General features: G+C 43.3%; 1 protein-coding gene across 1 annotated transcript in view; it reads left to right on the plus strand.

The window, feature by feature from the left end:
- The window catches only part of CCDC39 (coiled-coil domain 39 molecular ruler complex subunit), a 104600-nt gene that overhangs the window by 74917 nt on the left and 13095 nt on the right, over positions 1-16588 (plus strand). The window contains exon 18 of the mRNA XM_077487910.1: positions 16122-16301. Within this exon, the coding sequence (XP_077344036.1) occupies positions 16122-16301 (180 nt within the window). The remainder of the gene's footprint in view (positions 1-16121; positions 16302-16588) is intronic.

The following is a 16588-nucleotide window of genomic DNA, read 5'->3' on the forward strand; positions in this document are numbered from 1 at the left end:
CCTAGAAGCCATTGGCATTTTTTTTTTCTGCTCCTAGAAGCTAATCCGTCCGTGCACACTACTTTAGGCTATTAGCTTTTTTTGAGCTTCTGAGAGCATTTTTCCAGCAGAAAACATGCCGAATGCTTCAAACTGCCGCTCGTTTTAGCAGCGCTTTTCAGACACTAGCGCGAGCCCAAAGAAGGGGTTAAAAACACTTGTGTTGCGGCACTTCCAAAGTGCTTTTGAAGTGCTGCCCATTCATTGCAATTGGCAAGGGCATTTTGGGAGCGGTGTATTTTAATTTTATTTATTTTTTAACATTCCACAAGCGCACCATTCCAGTGTGAAAGCAGCATGGGAGGCAGTTTTAAGGTGCTATTTCTAGTGCTAAAACGCCTGAAAACTTCCTCTGTGTGAAAGGGCTCTACAAACTACTAAAATATGGCACAAAAATGCTATTATCACCATTTTTCTGAGCTTATAGTATGCATTGAGCCGAAGAGAAGAAAATAAAAATGAAGAAAAAGCTGTTAGTAGCATTGTAGTAGCTTTTACCCTAGGTTCACATTGCAGTGATTTGTGGCTAGTCCCGGCAATAACACTGTCCGGATCGGTGCAACACCAACTTTGCAGCGCTGCACTGATTTCCAAAAGTAGTTTCTTTACTATTTTTTGCGACTTCGTGGTGCGATTTGTATAGACATCTGTGCAGCAACCCGCACAGATGTCTCTGAAATTGCCCCCGAAGTCAGAACTGACATGCAGGAATGAAATTGTGGGAGTTCAGCTGAACTCGCACGATTTTAATCCCACTGTCAGTATGAACCTGGGCTCAGAAGCATATAGTGTTTTTTTTTTTCTGCTGAAAAATTTCTCCAAGAAACCCTACAAAATTTATTTATTTTTTTCTGCTCCTAGACGCTGAAGCTCAAAAAATAATACTAGTTTAATGTAGTGTTCATGGACACATATGATAACACTATTAGCTTCTAGGAGCTTAAAAAAAAAAAAACACTGGTGTGCATGAAGTCTAATGTCCATTTGCTTATGTCAAGTTTAGTCTCAGCCACAGTGAACTAAATGGTTGAAGCAATCAAGAGTAGTAAAAAAAGTAGTAATTGCAAGAGAGCAGAATTCCTTTAACAAATAGAGCTGGTTAAGGTAGAGTAAAATAATTTTAAAGTGGTATTATACCCCGCCAATTTATTTTAAATGGCCCCTTTGCCTTGTTAATGCCATAATGTGCTATTAGGCACTGCTACTAGCGCATTATGGCAGACTTACCTTTCCTGGGCACTTCCATCTTCGTCTGGTCTTTCAGGTTCTGTCTCTTCAGCCACTTGAATAGCTGGTCCATGATGACATCACTTCCACACCTGCCCACAGGAGTCACATCGACACACAGTGGGTGCCTTAAATGTGGTCTGAGCTGCGCATGTGCTGCTCAGATCACATTAGCGCTGACAGGTAGGGGGAGACATTTATGACAGAAAAGACCACTAGGTTAATACCACTTTAAGTCTAGGTTCACAGCTAGGCAGTTGCAGTTGATGCATTTTTACGGTTTGCATTTTTAGACCCGCATAAAAAAAAAAAAAAGGCCCCCCCAAATCCATACCAGACACTTATTTGAGCATGCAGGGCCCAGGGTTGTGGGGGTCTGCATGCGGGGGGCTTATCAGAATCTGGAAGCCCCCTTTAACAAGGGGGTCCCCAGATCCTGGCACTCCCCCTTATGTGAAGGAGTATGGGTTACATTGTACCCATACCCATTCACCAAAAAAAGTGTTGCATAGAAAAAAAAAAACCCACAAACAGTTTTTGACAATTAATTTATTCAAAATCCAAAAATAATGTCCCCCAATGTAGATCTATTGTCAACCACACCACCCGCCAAACCCCCCCCCCCCCATATGACCTCGTTCATCCCCTCTTTCCTGACCTGCCAGGCTGAATACGGGTCTGGTATGGATTGGGGGGGCACTCTATTTTGTCTTTGGCGTGGGGTTCCCCTTCAAATCCATACCAGACCCAAAGGGCCTGCTATGGAGCTGGGGGGCCCATGGCACTTTTTTTTGCCGGTAATTCTTTTTTTTTTTTTTTACATTTAGCTGTCAGCGAGGAACCCCGCTGACTGCTAATGACTCACTTTTAAAAAAGCGGTAGCTGGTTTCTCTACCCGCTCCTTTGCCACCGTCTATTACACACAAAACACAATGTGCTGCTTTCCAAAACAAAACCACATCGGCTGAAAACTGCATAGATGTGAACATGTACCATAGGAAATATGTGAAATTGACTGTAGTGAATTTCTGCAAAATGCATAAAGCACATAGGTGTGAACATAGGGTAAGTAAATATCTTTTTTAAAATATATATTGTGTATTGCCTATAGAAGCTAATGTACATAATATCCCTATATTTAAAAGAAAAATTAAAATAGTGTGATTGGGGCTTTTTGGGTGCTACAATGATCAGCTTCACAAAACCAATTTATAAAATATTATTTCTTTATTACAAATAATTTAAAACTCTGCATCCAGTTAAAAATATAGACTTGGCTTAAAAGAGAAGTGTGTTTTTTTTTTTTTTCACAATCAAAAAAGGTTTTATTGAAAATATATTCAGGTTTACAATTAGCATGAAATTATAAATGTTGTCAACAATGGAATGTATACAAGCATTGATATAATTAGATAGCATGTATGGTGTAACCATTTATCTCAATTAGAACAGAAGATAAAACCAAATCAAATAGATAAGATAGAAACTAGTGAAACCACAGGATAGGGTATGTATTTGGGGAAGGGTGAAAGAGGGTATAGGGTAAAGGGGGTAGGAAGCCAAGGGGGGATTCCATCGCACTAGGGTACATTTCTTTAGGTGAGGTGTGTGTCTAATAGGGGTATATATAACCCATTCAGTGTGTTTTCTCCTTTCGGTCTCCTTTTCCTCTGTAGAGTAACGGGGAAGGGAAATTCAACCCATAAGTAATTGGTAATCGGAAGAGAGGGTAAAAGCCAGCCAGGGCTGCCAGGTTTTGTTAAAGGATGTGCTGTTCTCTTTTTTCATTGCCACTATTTCCTCCATCTTGAAAATGTATTGCACTCTGTGTAACCAGTCCTTAACTCCTGGGACTGTGGGGGATTTCCAGTAGATAGGTATGAGTGTTTTCGCAGCAACAAGTAGGTGTCTAGAGAGCGATTTTTTGTACCTACTCAAGGTAGTTGGGACTAAATTGATCAGGCATGCGGCTGCATTTAGTTCGAGATTAGTTTCCGTTATATGTTTTGTCCATGTCTTAATTTCATCCCAGTAGGTGCTTATGAGAGGGCATTCCCACCAAATATGTATAAATGAGCCTATACAAGTTTTACATCTCCAACATTTATCCGAGGTGGGGTGAGACCATCTCCCAGCATTTTGTGGTGACATATACCACCGAGTGAGGACCTTATAGGAAATCTCTTGGTATTTGGAGCTTAACGAGCATTTGTGCGTCAAAATACACACCTTTTCCCATTGTTTTTCTGAGATTTTAATTTGAAGGTCACGTTCCCACTTCTGTTTGTGCCTATTGTTATCCGCGTGTGGCGTACAATTCAGCCATGAGTAGGCAAGGGACGTGGTGTGAGCTACTGGTGATCTCTTTAGGCATATGGATTCCAGTTGAGTCAACGGGAGTTTAAATTTAGATTTGTGCTTACTGTTTACCACAAAGTCCCGTAATTGCATGTAAAACCAAATGCCAGGAAATGTCCCACCCACCTCGGAGCTAAGTGCGTCAAATGTTTTAATTTTCGAGTTTGTCATGCAGTGGTGAATGAGAAGGTCACGTGGCAGTTTGTGGTGTATACCCGGCGGGAAATCAGGGTTATTGGCAAGCGGTGTCAGTGGGCCCAGGATGGATGCGATTTTGTATAGACTCGCTATTTTGTGCCAGACACTGATTGTGTTTTCGATCAGTGGGTGTCCTATCCGCTTATCCTTTTTGGAGTGTATGGACCATGGATAGTATAGCGTTTTATGTGAGGTTAGGTTGCTTTCTAATTGGACCCAATCTTTATTTGTGCCGTGGCAGTGCCAGTCTATGAGTCTGGTGATGTGTGCAGCCTGAAAGTATTTCTTAAAATCAGGAAGGCCCATACCCCCCCTACTTTTGGGAAGCGTTAGTAAAGTAAAGTTGATTCTGGGTTTTCTGTCTGCCCAGAGGAAGCTTCTCTGTGCTTTAAGAAGAGTGCTAAAAAAGGTTTCCGGAATTTTTATGGGTAGAGCATTGAATAGGTACAATAGTCTAGGCAGTATCGCCATCTTCAAAATAGACGCCCTACCAACGCAACTTAAATGAAAAATTTAAATAAAGAATAAAAAAAAAAAAAAAAATAGACGCCCTACCAAACCATGAGAATTTTTTCGGTTGCCACCTCCGCAGGTCTTTCGTTATTGTGGACAATAGAGGCTTAAAGTTGGAGTTGTATAAAGCATCGAGGTTGCTAGTTAAGTTTATTCCTAAGTATTTGAGTGCAGACTGTTCCCATTTATAAGGGTAGTTGTCTTTCAGTCTCTTAAGTTGATCAGGTGGGAGGGTAAGGTTGAGTGCTTCAGATTTCGATTGATTCACTTTAAAATTAGAAATAAACCCGAAGGTTTGAAACACTTTTTGAAGGTTTGGCAAGGATATATGTGGGTTGGTGATGAAGAGTAAAAGGTCATCCGCGTATGCGGCTATTTTGTATTCTCTTTCGTTCACTATGAAGCCCTGAATATCTCTATGTAAATTGATTGTTCTTATTAGGGGTTCTAAGGTGATGATGAAGAGGAGTGGTGATAGAGGACATCCTTGGCGTGTTCCATTGTGGATCGATATGGGGTCAGAGAGTATATTATTTACTTTAATTTGAGCCTGGGGATTTCGATAGAGGGCCGAGATCCATGATAGCATGTTTTCCTTTAGTCCAATATGGGCACAGGTGTCCATCATGTAATCCCAGGAGACCCTATCGAAAGCCTTTTCTGCGTCAGTGGAAAGCAATATTCCAGCTGTTTTAGAGGTTTGAGCAAAGTGGATTAGATTCAGTGCCTTCGTGGTGTTGTCACGAGCTTCCCTACCTGGCATGAATCCCACTTGTTCCGGGCCAATGATCCTTGCCAGAAGGGGTTTTAATCTATTAGCAAGTATTTTGGCCAGGATCTTGAGATCAACATTTAGGAGTGAGATGGGTCTGAAGTTTGCGCATTCGGAGTGGTCCTTGTTAGGTTTGGGGATCACAGCTATGTGTGCCATTAGGAATGAATTGGAGTTGTTTCTGTTTTTTGCTAGAAAGTTAAAAGCAGATTGGAGAGGTTTCAAGAGGGAGATTGTGTATGTCTTATAGTATTGTGATGTAAAACCATCAGGGCCAGGGCTCTTTCCTGCTTTTAAATCTAATATTGCGTCAGAGATTTCTGATATAGTTATAGGGTCATCCAGTCTGTGTACGTCCTCGCTTGCCAGGGAAGGTAAATTACTTTGTTCCAAAAAGTCTTTGATTGCTTCTTGTTTTGTCTGAGTTATGTGGGGTGGTTTGTGTTGGGCCGGCAGGTCGTATAATTTGGCATAATAATTGTGAAACAGGTCTGCCATTTCTTTAGACTTATATTTCAGAGTCCCCTCTTTGTCCCTAATGGCATGTATATGACTTGATAATGTTGCTTCTTTCAGGGCCTTGGCTAGTTTTCCCACTTTTGTCCCCTTGTTCGTAGAAAATATTTTTTTTGAAAAACAGGGATCTTTTAATTTTGAGATCTAGTAAAAGGCGTAGTGCCTTTCTGCATTCGGTCAGTTGCGCTTCTACCCGGAGAGAGTGAGATTGCTTATGTTGCAATTCCAAGTTAGCGATTTGCTGGGATAGTTTTGTAATTTCTCCCTCTCTTTCCCTTTTCTTCCTGGCGCCCCATTTTATCAGTTCACCCCTCACCACTGATTTGTGGGCTTCCCAGTTGTTTAGCGGGTTTGTATCATTGTCAATGTTGTTGCGGAAGTATGCAGTAATCGTGTTGTGGATATCATCTTTCACTATTTGGTCAGTGAGGAGTGTAGGGTTGAGTCTCCAATTAAATGCAGGTTTGTGGTGTGCACCCAGTTCTATGGAGATAGCCGTGGGTGCATGGTCAGAAAGGGCAATAATGCCTATCTCGGCTGCATGTAAACTGCCCAGGTCTCTTTGTGAGACGAAGATCATGTCAATTCTTGAATATCGTTTGTGAGGTGCGGAAAAAAAGGTAAAGTCCTTCTCTGATGGACGGATCTCCATGCATCAACCAGAGTCAGAGACTGCAGTAGTGATTTCATTCGTTTGAGAAGTCTGTAACTGACGTGGGTGTGTCCAGAGGAGGTGTCCCTGAGGGGGGAAAGAGGAATGTTGAAGTCCCCGCCCAGAAGAACACACCCCTCCGCAAACCATTTAAGTTCTTCAATTATTTTGCTACAGAATGGCACATGGGAAGTATTCGGGAAGTAAACGTTAGCAAGTGTTATAGGGGATCCCTCCCAGGTGCCCTTCAGAAACAGATATCTTCCCTCAGGATCAATAAGTTGTTGTTTCAGGTCAAAGGGCGCGTCTTTGTTCACAAGGATGGACACTCCTTTTGTTTTAGCATGGGGGTTGGTAGAGTGGTAAACTTTTGTGTATGCGTTATCAGTGAGTTTAGGAATACTCTTATCTTTGAAGTGGGTTTCTTGTAGGAATACCACTAAGGGGCGTACTTTTTTAAGTTCTCTAGACAATTTAGATCGTTTTTCAGGAGTATTCAGACCATTTACATTATGTGAGATAAGAGTTGGCGTTTTTCCTAAAAAAGCATATGCCATCCTGGCCTTTAATATAGGGTGGGTGTGTTCTGGAGAAGCTGCGTCTGTGAGTGGTTTTCACAGAAGAGGTTAGTGACACAGAGAGTGTTAGGATACGATGCTTTGGGTCTGAGAAGGAGATTGCGAACGTGCGTGGGGGTAAGGAGGGGGGGGGGGGTGGGAGTAGGGAGGAAGGGGAGGAAGGTGAGGGGGAGGATAAAAGACGTAGGTGGTTAGGGTATAAAATGAGGAGTGCCCACCAGCCACCAGTTGGTGGTGGGTCAGTTTGGGATTTAACTACTGTGCGTATGTGGTAGTACTTTCCCTTTGGGGGAGAGTGGGAGGTGATCAGTAGGCAGTCTAACAACGACTGTTTCTTTGAACTGCTCTGTAGTAGTGGTGAAGGTGACCAGTGGAGGGGCCCGTCACAGCTTCCAATTCTAAGCCTCATCCAGAGGTTATCCGTAGGTAAGGTATCTGAGACCATTTATTAGCAACTAATGTAAGCTACAGTAGACTTGAGTAATGGGGAGAGAGAGGGGAAGGGGGATGTACGGGTTGCCATTAACCAGTGTGCAGAAGAGATTAACATTATAAACACAGTATAAACCATTCAAAAGAAAAACGACGGCCTAGGCGCCAGGCTGTATAACAATTACTGGCTTAAAAAACTTCAAACATTTAACCCAAATCCTGAGCATTTGACTTACACCTCTCCTGATTGCATATTGAGGACCAGATGTCCCCGTGTACCCCGGGGGCATCGTAGTCCCCGTGCAAGGACGGTGGGTTTCCCACATCAAGTAGGGGAGCCACAAGATCCATAACAGGTGTGTCTATTTCTACAGTAAGGCACATCTTGGTTTCTGTCCCATATAGGTCCAGTCCATTCTTACAATCCCAAAGCAAGATAAGTCTAAGCGGGTTAGGGAGGAGGAACTTCGCTGATGGTTGCTTGGGTTATGCATAAAGAAGGTGCAGACAATATATAGTAAATAGTGTCCTTAGAGTCAACCGATTGCTGCTGCCTGCCATGAGTCGCTAAGGTGTACTTTCCCCCTTGTTATGTTGGAGGAGGGGAATGTGAAGCGGCGACTCGTGCAATGTTACTCACGGTTCTGCAGTCATAAGAGAGGCATCTCGGGGGATGTGGGGGAAAACCACGCAAGCAAGTGGCGACATGCAAGACGCTTAACGCTTTTGCCAATTTCAGAACCTAAATAAAAGATAAAAGTTAAAGCATAATAAAAATAGAAGTGGATGTCGTTGCTGCAGGATATTATAGTCTCTCCGCAGAGTATGTAGATTAAACTGTATTTAGGGAAAGGAAGAAAAAAAAAAAAAAAGGGGGGGGCTACAGATAGACAGTTCGTAACATTTGCAAATGTGGATCTCAGAGAGAAGCCTTGGATTGTGAACTTGTAGCTCTTAGGGTTGTGGGCTCCCCTGCTGCAGAAAAACAGTCACAGTCGCCAGGTGGGATAACGGGCGAGACGCTCAAAAAAATAGAACAAAACAGGGTGGGTTGCGCCATATCAAAGTGTTATACCAGGAAACCGGGTAATAGCTCGCTTCAAGCCGAGATATGTATTGTAGGAATTGTGGCCACTTCAGTAGCCCCTTGGCTCTCTTGCTCTCGGGCTCCTGGCACTTTTAGAGGATGCTGGGGACTCGAAGTTGTGTCTGTCAGTGCTTCTGCGGTGCTTGCCTAGCTGATAGGGCGATTGTGCGTGAGGAGGTCCCGTTGAGAATTGTGGGTTGTTAATTGCCGGTGGTGTGAGGAATTCAGCATACCAGTCCGGGAGTTCCAGCGGTGGAATTTGTAGCTCCTCACAGAATTTTTTGAGGTCTTCAGGGACTTTTAGCATATGTTGTTTCCCCAGGAAGTTTGCTTGTAGTGCGAATGGGAATTTCCATCTGTAGTTAACCACTTCCCGACCAGCGCACGACGATGTACTTCGACAGCATGGCACGGGCAGGCATATTGGCGTACATGTACGTCCAATATTCGTTGCCGCCGTGCCATCGGGAGCGCGCCGCCGGCGGCGCGCTCCCGCGCTGGTCGGGACCTCCGTGAGTCCGGTCGCGGGACCCGCGGACTCGATCGCCGCGGGCATCCCCGCGATCGTCTCACGCAGCGGCGGAATGGAGGAAATGCTGTATAAACAACATTTTCTCATTCTGCCTAGCAACTAGTGACGCTGATCTCTGCTCCATGTGATTGGAGCAGAGATCAGTGTACACTAAATGAAAGCCCAACCCCCCCCACAGTTAGTAACACACCCCTAGGAACACTTAACCCCTACACTGCCACCCACAGGTTAACCCTTTCACTGCCAGTGTCATTTACACAGGAATCACTGCATTTATATAGCAGTGATTACTGTATAAATGACAATGGTCCCAAAAATGTGTCAAAAATGTCCGATGGGTCCCCGGCAATGTCGCAGTCACAATAAAAATCGCAGATCGCCGCCATTACTAGTAAAAAAAAAAAATAATAAAAAATTATTAATAAAAATGCTATAAAACTATCCCTATTTTGTAAACGCTATAACTTTTGCGCAAACCAATCAATAATCGCTTATTGTGATTTTTTTTACCAAAAATATGTAGAAGAATACGTATCGGCCTAAATTGAGGGAAAAAAATGTTTTTTTATATATTTTTGGGGGATATTTATTATAACAAAAAGTAAAAAATAATGCGTTTTTTTCAAAATTGTCGCTCTATTTTTGTTTATAGCGCAAAAAATAAAAACCGCAGAGGTGATCAAATACCACCAAAAGAAAGCTCTATTTGTGGGAAAAAAAGGACGTCAATTTTGTTTGGGAGCCACGTCGCACGACCGCGCAATTGTCAGTTAAAGCGACGCAGTGCCGAATCGCAAAAAGTGGTCTGGTCTTTGACCAGCAAATTGGTCCGGTCTGAAAGTGGTTAATTCCTCTTTGCTTCAGTACTTCTAGAAGTGGACGTAGTGCTCTTCTATTTTTAAGTGTGATGGGTGAAAGGTCTTGAAAAAGTTGAATCGTGGCCTCTTCATGCACTATCCTTTCCTTCATCCGTGCTTTTTGGAGAATGTCTTCCTTCAAGCTGAAGTTAGATAGGCAGCAGATGATGTCTCTTGGGGGGATACCGTCCTGCGCTCTGGGTCTGAGAGCCCTGTGTGCCCTGTCAAATTCGATGGGGGATTGTTCCGGCCGTTCGATTAGAGTATTGAAGATAGCGGTTAGGGCTGGTCTAATTTGGTCTGGGGATACTGTTTCAGGCACTCCTCTGATACTGATATTGTTCCGTCTACCACGGTTGTCCAGATCTTCAATCTGCCTATTCATATCGATCAAATGTTGGGAGTGCGAATTCATAATATCGTCCAGCCTGACCAGTGCTCTGTCCCTCCTTTTCCCAGCTCTGTCTGAGATTGCCATTTGCTCAGTCAGTCTCATTAGCTCGGTTTTAATATCTGTGATTGCTGCAGCAAAAGAGCTTTTAATATCAGCGGCAATGTCTGTCATAGCTGCGTAGGTAAGAAGTTGGTCGTTTTTACCGTTGCCTGCGGCTGAATCTTCAGATGCTGGTAGGGAGACTTCGTCGTCTTCCGTATCCTCAACAACACTGTTTCTCTGTGTCAGTGCCATTTTGGAGCTTTTACTCCCTCCACAATATTTGAACTTGCTAAGGTTTGCTGGCGAGTTCTTTTTTTTCTTCTGGGGTGTTCCTAAAGAGCGGAGAATATGGCTGTGCGTGCTTCTCCTTGATTGCGTGGACATATTCGTCTATCAGGTCTGTTTTCAGTGCACAGGCCCCCCTGGTCACCAGGTTTTTTCTACATTACAGTCATGTGTGTTGTTCACCAGGCCACTGCCCCTGTGATGGAGTTTGCCAGTTCCCGGGTAGGAGAACTGTATTACTAGTGGGGTATGCACCAGTGCTGGGGTTGTACTGGGGTAGAATTAAATGAATATAGACCAAGCAGAGCTAATTGGGGAGATGCAGGGTGTACTTGGAGTAGCAAGATGGCCGCCGTCTCCAGTGAATAGGCCGGAGCCTCAGGCTTTCCTTATTCTGGTGGCCGTGTAGCTGTGCTCCACTTTGTTTGAGTCCTATGACCCCAGTGTCTGCTCCCCAGATCAGTGTTGAGTGTTTGCGCCCACTAGATATATTAAAACAAGTCTGCCGTGAGGGGGGTGTGCCGCGTTTGTACTCACTTCGGCCTGGGGATGGTGTAGGCCGGTTCCAGGGCCTGGATGGTTGCTCCGGGAGTCCGCTTGTGTCCCGTTGTGCCCCGCGATGTCCCCGGGTGAGCGGCGGTGTTCGTCCGCCGAGCGCACTGCCTCCTTACTCCCGTGGCGCAGAGGCTGGCGTGGGCCGGCGAACCAGTAGGCCGCAATATGGCGCCGGGTGCTCCGCGATGCGGCTGGTATGGGTATGCCGCTAGGGATATATGTGCCCCGTCCGACGGTCTCCCGGGGACAGATCCGCGGTCCCCGGGCTCAGCACAGGCCAGGTATCCTGTTATCCCAGGTTGTAAGGGGTGGATGGCGGTGGATTACTCCTGGTCAGCACGGAGCTCAGCCACCGCACGTCTTCCCTGCTCCTGGTCCGGACACGCCCCCGTGTGTTTTTTTTCCCCCCCTCATACTTACCTAGGTGGATGCTGCATCTGTATCTCTGCACTGAGAATCGAGCGATCGAACACCACCGATGGCTCGGTTCTCACAGCTCCCTGAGCAGGCTGGATTTCTCCTTTAATTTCCATGGAGAAATTATGGCATGCGTCTTTACCACAAATTCCCCTCAATGCCCTACCAATATGCATTTTACAAATTTTTAATGCTAGATCTGGTATATTATGCTCACGTTGATGGTGTAAGAGAACAGGGTCAATGTACGGGTTTTTTAGATTGATCTGCTTTCAGCAGGAGATGTGATAAGCCTGTCTACAATGTATCTTGCCGTGGCGAGATCTCTCAAAAGTGGGGATGGGTACCTGTCAAAAACAGGTAACCACTTCCCCACAAAAGGTGCCAAATGTGGCACTGCAGGGGGGGGGGGGGGGGCATAAGTGGAGCTTCCGCTTTTGGATGGAACTCTGCTTTAAGCCACTCATTAAAACAGACACAAAAACAAACTCTAAGTTTGACATGGGCCCACAGGAGGAAAGGACAGACACAAAAGGAGATATTCAGAGTTAGTAGGAAAAGGGAATATTCTTTTGGTAAACTAAAAATTATGAAGTAACAAACAAATGAATATCGCATATTCCATAACATCATGTGTTCAAAGTCTAAAAAAACGTATGCGATTTAATAAATATCTATATATTGGGCCTATATCAGTGATGGCGAACCTTGGCACCCCAGATGTTTTGGAACTATATTTCCCATGATGCTCAACTACACTGCAGAGTGCAGAGTGCATGAGCATCATGGGAAATGTAGTTCCAAAACATCTGGGGTGCCAAGGTTCACCATCACTGGTCTATATGATGACTATAATGCTATATAGTAGCAGATATTATAAAAAACTATATATTACCTGTAGAAAGTTTTAAACCAAACACTTGTGCAGATCCTGACAGATGAACAATCAGATAGGATAACAAAAGAAAAAAGCCACACACATACATAAATACTGTAAATAAAATTAAATATAAACACCTATGAGTGATTAATTGATTGCAATAGTAGTGAAAAAAGTTGATCTACCCCTCTAATAAATCAAACATACCAGAATTTATAAAAATAATTATAAATAACAAGTGTTAATAATGAAATTCGAAAAATCCCAGTGAAGTGATAAAGTCCAATAAATAAAAAAATAGTCCAGTGAAAACTTAATACCTAAATTTCATAAGAATTCATGGAAAAATAAAAAAATAGATTAATAATAGCAATAAAAATGAAATGTAAAAAATATATTAGTGATAATAAAAAATTGGTGATAATATGAGTGCAATAATGTAAAAAAGGCAAGCGATTTCATGCCCATAGTCCATCTCCACAGCACCTGCTTAGACCATGATTACAGTAGGCTCCCTTATTGAATGAAACAGGCCGGGACCATCAACAGCAGCACGTGAAGCAGAAAGGCAGTACTCGGGATTCCAGGGAAATGGAAAGAAGACTCACCATGGCATAATTCCGTATAACAAATGTAATAAATGTAAAGAAATACACTTACATAGAAAGCAGTAAAAACGCCCATAAAAAATGCCAGTCAGCATGCAAATCACCCGTCCAACCTATGCTGTATCGCGATGACATCAGCACGTCTGCCACCAGATGTACGTTTTGTCGTAAAAAGACTTATTCGTGTCTAGTGCCGGTCTCAGGTCATAGAGGTATCCCATGATCTTTTTAACATTATGTTGCCTCTTTTATCCATAGGGTACTCTATGAAGGCTCTCCTGAGCCTGAAGCTACTGGAGTTGGGGAGGTGGGCACCTGATTGAGCTGACTGACAGCCGTGCTTGGGACTTGTGCATCCGCAATAAATTTCCTGAGTGGCTGGAAGGTGGATTGCACTTTATCCTTGAAGGAGCAGAGGAATTTTTAAAATGGGGAATCCTCCTCGCTTTTTAACATGGCTGTGATGCATGCGGGGTATAAAGTTAGTGTAACTAGATGAAAGTCTTGCACCGCAGGAAGGACATTTTCTTGTCTGTCTTTGCTTTTTCTGATCTGGAAGATTTTGAGAGGAGACAAGATAGGAAGAGAAGGGGGAATTTGTAGCTGTTAAATAAGACCCCAGCTAGTCCAGCCCTTCCTCCCGGTGCCCTGTTTAAGATGCCCAAAAGAGCTACTAAAGAAGGTTCCCCCCAGGGCCTTCCTAGCTCCCAGTTTCTAAAAACAAAAAATATTTGTACAGGGAAAAAAGGCTCTGGTCACTGCCAATAAATCAAATTCAAAAACTCACACTGAAGTGTTAAATCTAAACGAATACAAATGAAAATAAGAATGAGACTGCAGCTGCTGCACAAAAGGTGCTAAAACCTTAAAGTGCTAAAAAAGTATGAAACAGCGCTAGTAGGCTATATCAAACAATATACATCCTAGTGAATGGTGCCTTATACATAAATGTATTTGTAACATAAAAAAACAAACAAAAATAAAAAATACACAAAATCTGAAAAGTGCTTGGTGCTTCTGTTAAAGTGCAATGGTGCTCCAAAACTTTAAACAAGTGAGGCGACTCCCCCTTCGGTGACCCCACTCAAAAGAAATATTAGATCCTCAGTTTCGCAGTCTGGAATAAAAAAAGCAGCATAATGAGCTGGGGATATGCGGGATGGTTCCTCAGCAAACTCTTCTAAGGCCGCGTACACACGCGCGGACTGTTCGCCCAACTTTGTCCGTCCAACAGTTTCGGCAAACAGTCCGCTCAAACTTAGCATGGACGGACATGGCCACACACGACGGACGAACAGTTTGCTGAAACCGTGCGCGATGACGTGAACGGCACGTACGACGGGACGAAAAATACGACGTCCTATACACTGCATTATAGCTTTCGGCGTGAAAATCCTTTCTGAGCATGCGCGCAACTTTGTTTGACACACACGAGCGGACTGTTTGCTGAAACAAGGTTTCAGCGGACAGTTTTACGGAATTTCCGAAAAACCTTGTCCGTCCAACTGTCCGCTTGAAACTGTCCGCTGAAAGCCCACACACGAGCGGACTGTCCGCCCAAACACTGTTCAGCGGACAAAGTTGGACGAACAGTCCGCCCGTGTGTACGCGGCCTGAGAAGATATTTTACGACAGAAAGGATCTACCACACGCCATAGATGGGAAAACAGAGAAAGAACTCATAGTGAAATACCATTTAATATGAGTTATCAAGTACATTAAATGCGCAACTTACAGGATATTTGGCAAAGGCAGGAATCGGTAAAAAAAAAAAAAAAAAAAAAATCAGAGTTCGCCGCTGTGTCGTGTGGCGTGCATTCCATGGAGGCGGAAATTGCGTTACTGGTTAGCACAAACCGGAAATACGTCGATGCGTTTCGCCCCTCCTCCAGGGAATCAAAAGGAGAACTTTTTTTTTTACTTGTAGTTATTTTTCAGACCAAGCTGTGCATCAATATTGGAAGTTAGAGGGTTGAAACAAACCATTTAACACTGACAGGGTAGAGATCATGCTGTCACTGCTCCTCCTCTTCACATTCTTGAACCAGAGAATGCTTTTTTTATTCATTGATAAAAAAAAGCATGGCATTTTCTGGATGTTGGACTTGCCAAGCGAGCTACTCTCTGTGGTCATTACACAGGACTAACCCTTGGTGTGGAGATCAGGAGCATCACTGTAGTACCTTGGCCTACTACAGGTATTAACAGCATCCAGAGACAGATTAGATATTACATATACAGTACATACTTACATGGGCCAAGCTGGCCCAGTGAAAGTATGCAACAAAAATGTAATCGCTGGAGTTTAGCTTTAAGTTCCCATAGAGGCATATGGCAGATATTGGCAATGATATTCCAGATACCTTTTCTCATTTAAAGCGTATTGTTGTTTAACCCCTTAGGCCCTTTGAGTGGGCTTCAATGCCCAGGAGGGCATTGGCTTTCACACCTGTCACATAATCAGAAGCCTTGACTGAGAGCCGCCAGTGACAGCTTGGTCAGTATGCTGGGAGTGCCATGCAACATCTTGCTGCAGTCTTGTTGTATAGTGGCTGGATGTTCAAGCTCGCCTTTCGTGTGTGTGTGTGTGTGTGTGTGTGTGTGTGTTACACAGTCAGCAAGAGAATAAATAGAAGGGAAAAAAAAACATTAAAATGAGGGCGGCCCAATGTTAAAGCAACATGCTGCTTGAATAACCAGAAAATTGATTAAAGCAAACCTAAGCACTAAGGGTCTATTAATGTTTTCCCACAAGATTCATATAACCCAGGATTTATACATTTCTCCAGATTATACCAATCTGAATAAATGCATGAATCTTGTATGAATACATACTCTAAAAGTTAATGCAAAGTCTTGTGGGGACCTGCAACTTCGTCAAAATGCAGTATGTTGTGCAAAAGGAAATCTTACATTGCTGAAATGAATAAAAAAGAAAAATTGCATCTCCAACTTTTTTTCTGGTAACAGGTTAGTCAGGGCTTCCTAATACCAATTAGGACAGAAGGCTATCTGAAGTTGCCCAATTCCTTTATTCAGTTTGAGTACATCATACGAAACTAAGATGAAAAGTGACAAAACATAATTTGTAAACAGTAGATATTAAAGCAGGGTAAGAGATAAGTATCTTAACTAAGCTTTTTATCCAACATTTAACAACTTGCATTATTTGCTCACAGTGCTCCAAACTGGTGAAAGAAATTCGTTTGGCCAAAAAAAGCAAAGGAGAAACCGATCATGAAAAAGATATTGCTGTACGCGATCTGCGAGAATTCAACAGATCTGTCAACAAGATGCTGGCTCAAGCAATGGAGCAAAATCCTGAGCTGGCAGTGCCACTGCAGATGTACTTTCAACAGGTTTGTAAGTTTTGTAAAACATCTGACCAAGCAGGGTTACACCTCTACTTACATCTAAAGCAATTGTCATATCTGTATGTCACGTTTCTTCACTTGCAGATCTGCCATAGGACACAAGGTTCTAATCTGAATGCACAGAATTTCTCTAGTGACAGCAACAGAATGCATTCTTAGAAGTGGGGCTTAGGGTGATCAAGCTGGCCAGAGGCACATCTGTTTATCCCCTAAATGTGTGTGATTGATAACTTGCTCAGTTCACTGGAAAATTTTTACCTGTGCTTATGCTA

This window comes from Lithobates pipiens, unplaced genomic scaffold, assembly GCF_037356315.1.
Source record: "Lithobates pipiens isolate NorthernLeopardFrog02 unplaced genomic scaffold, aLitPip1_a1.2 Scaffold_18, whole genome shotgun sequence".
In the NCBI taxonomy this organism is placed as follows: Eukaryota; Metazoa; Chordata; class Amphibia; order Anura; family Ranidae; genus Lithobates; species Lithobates pipiens.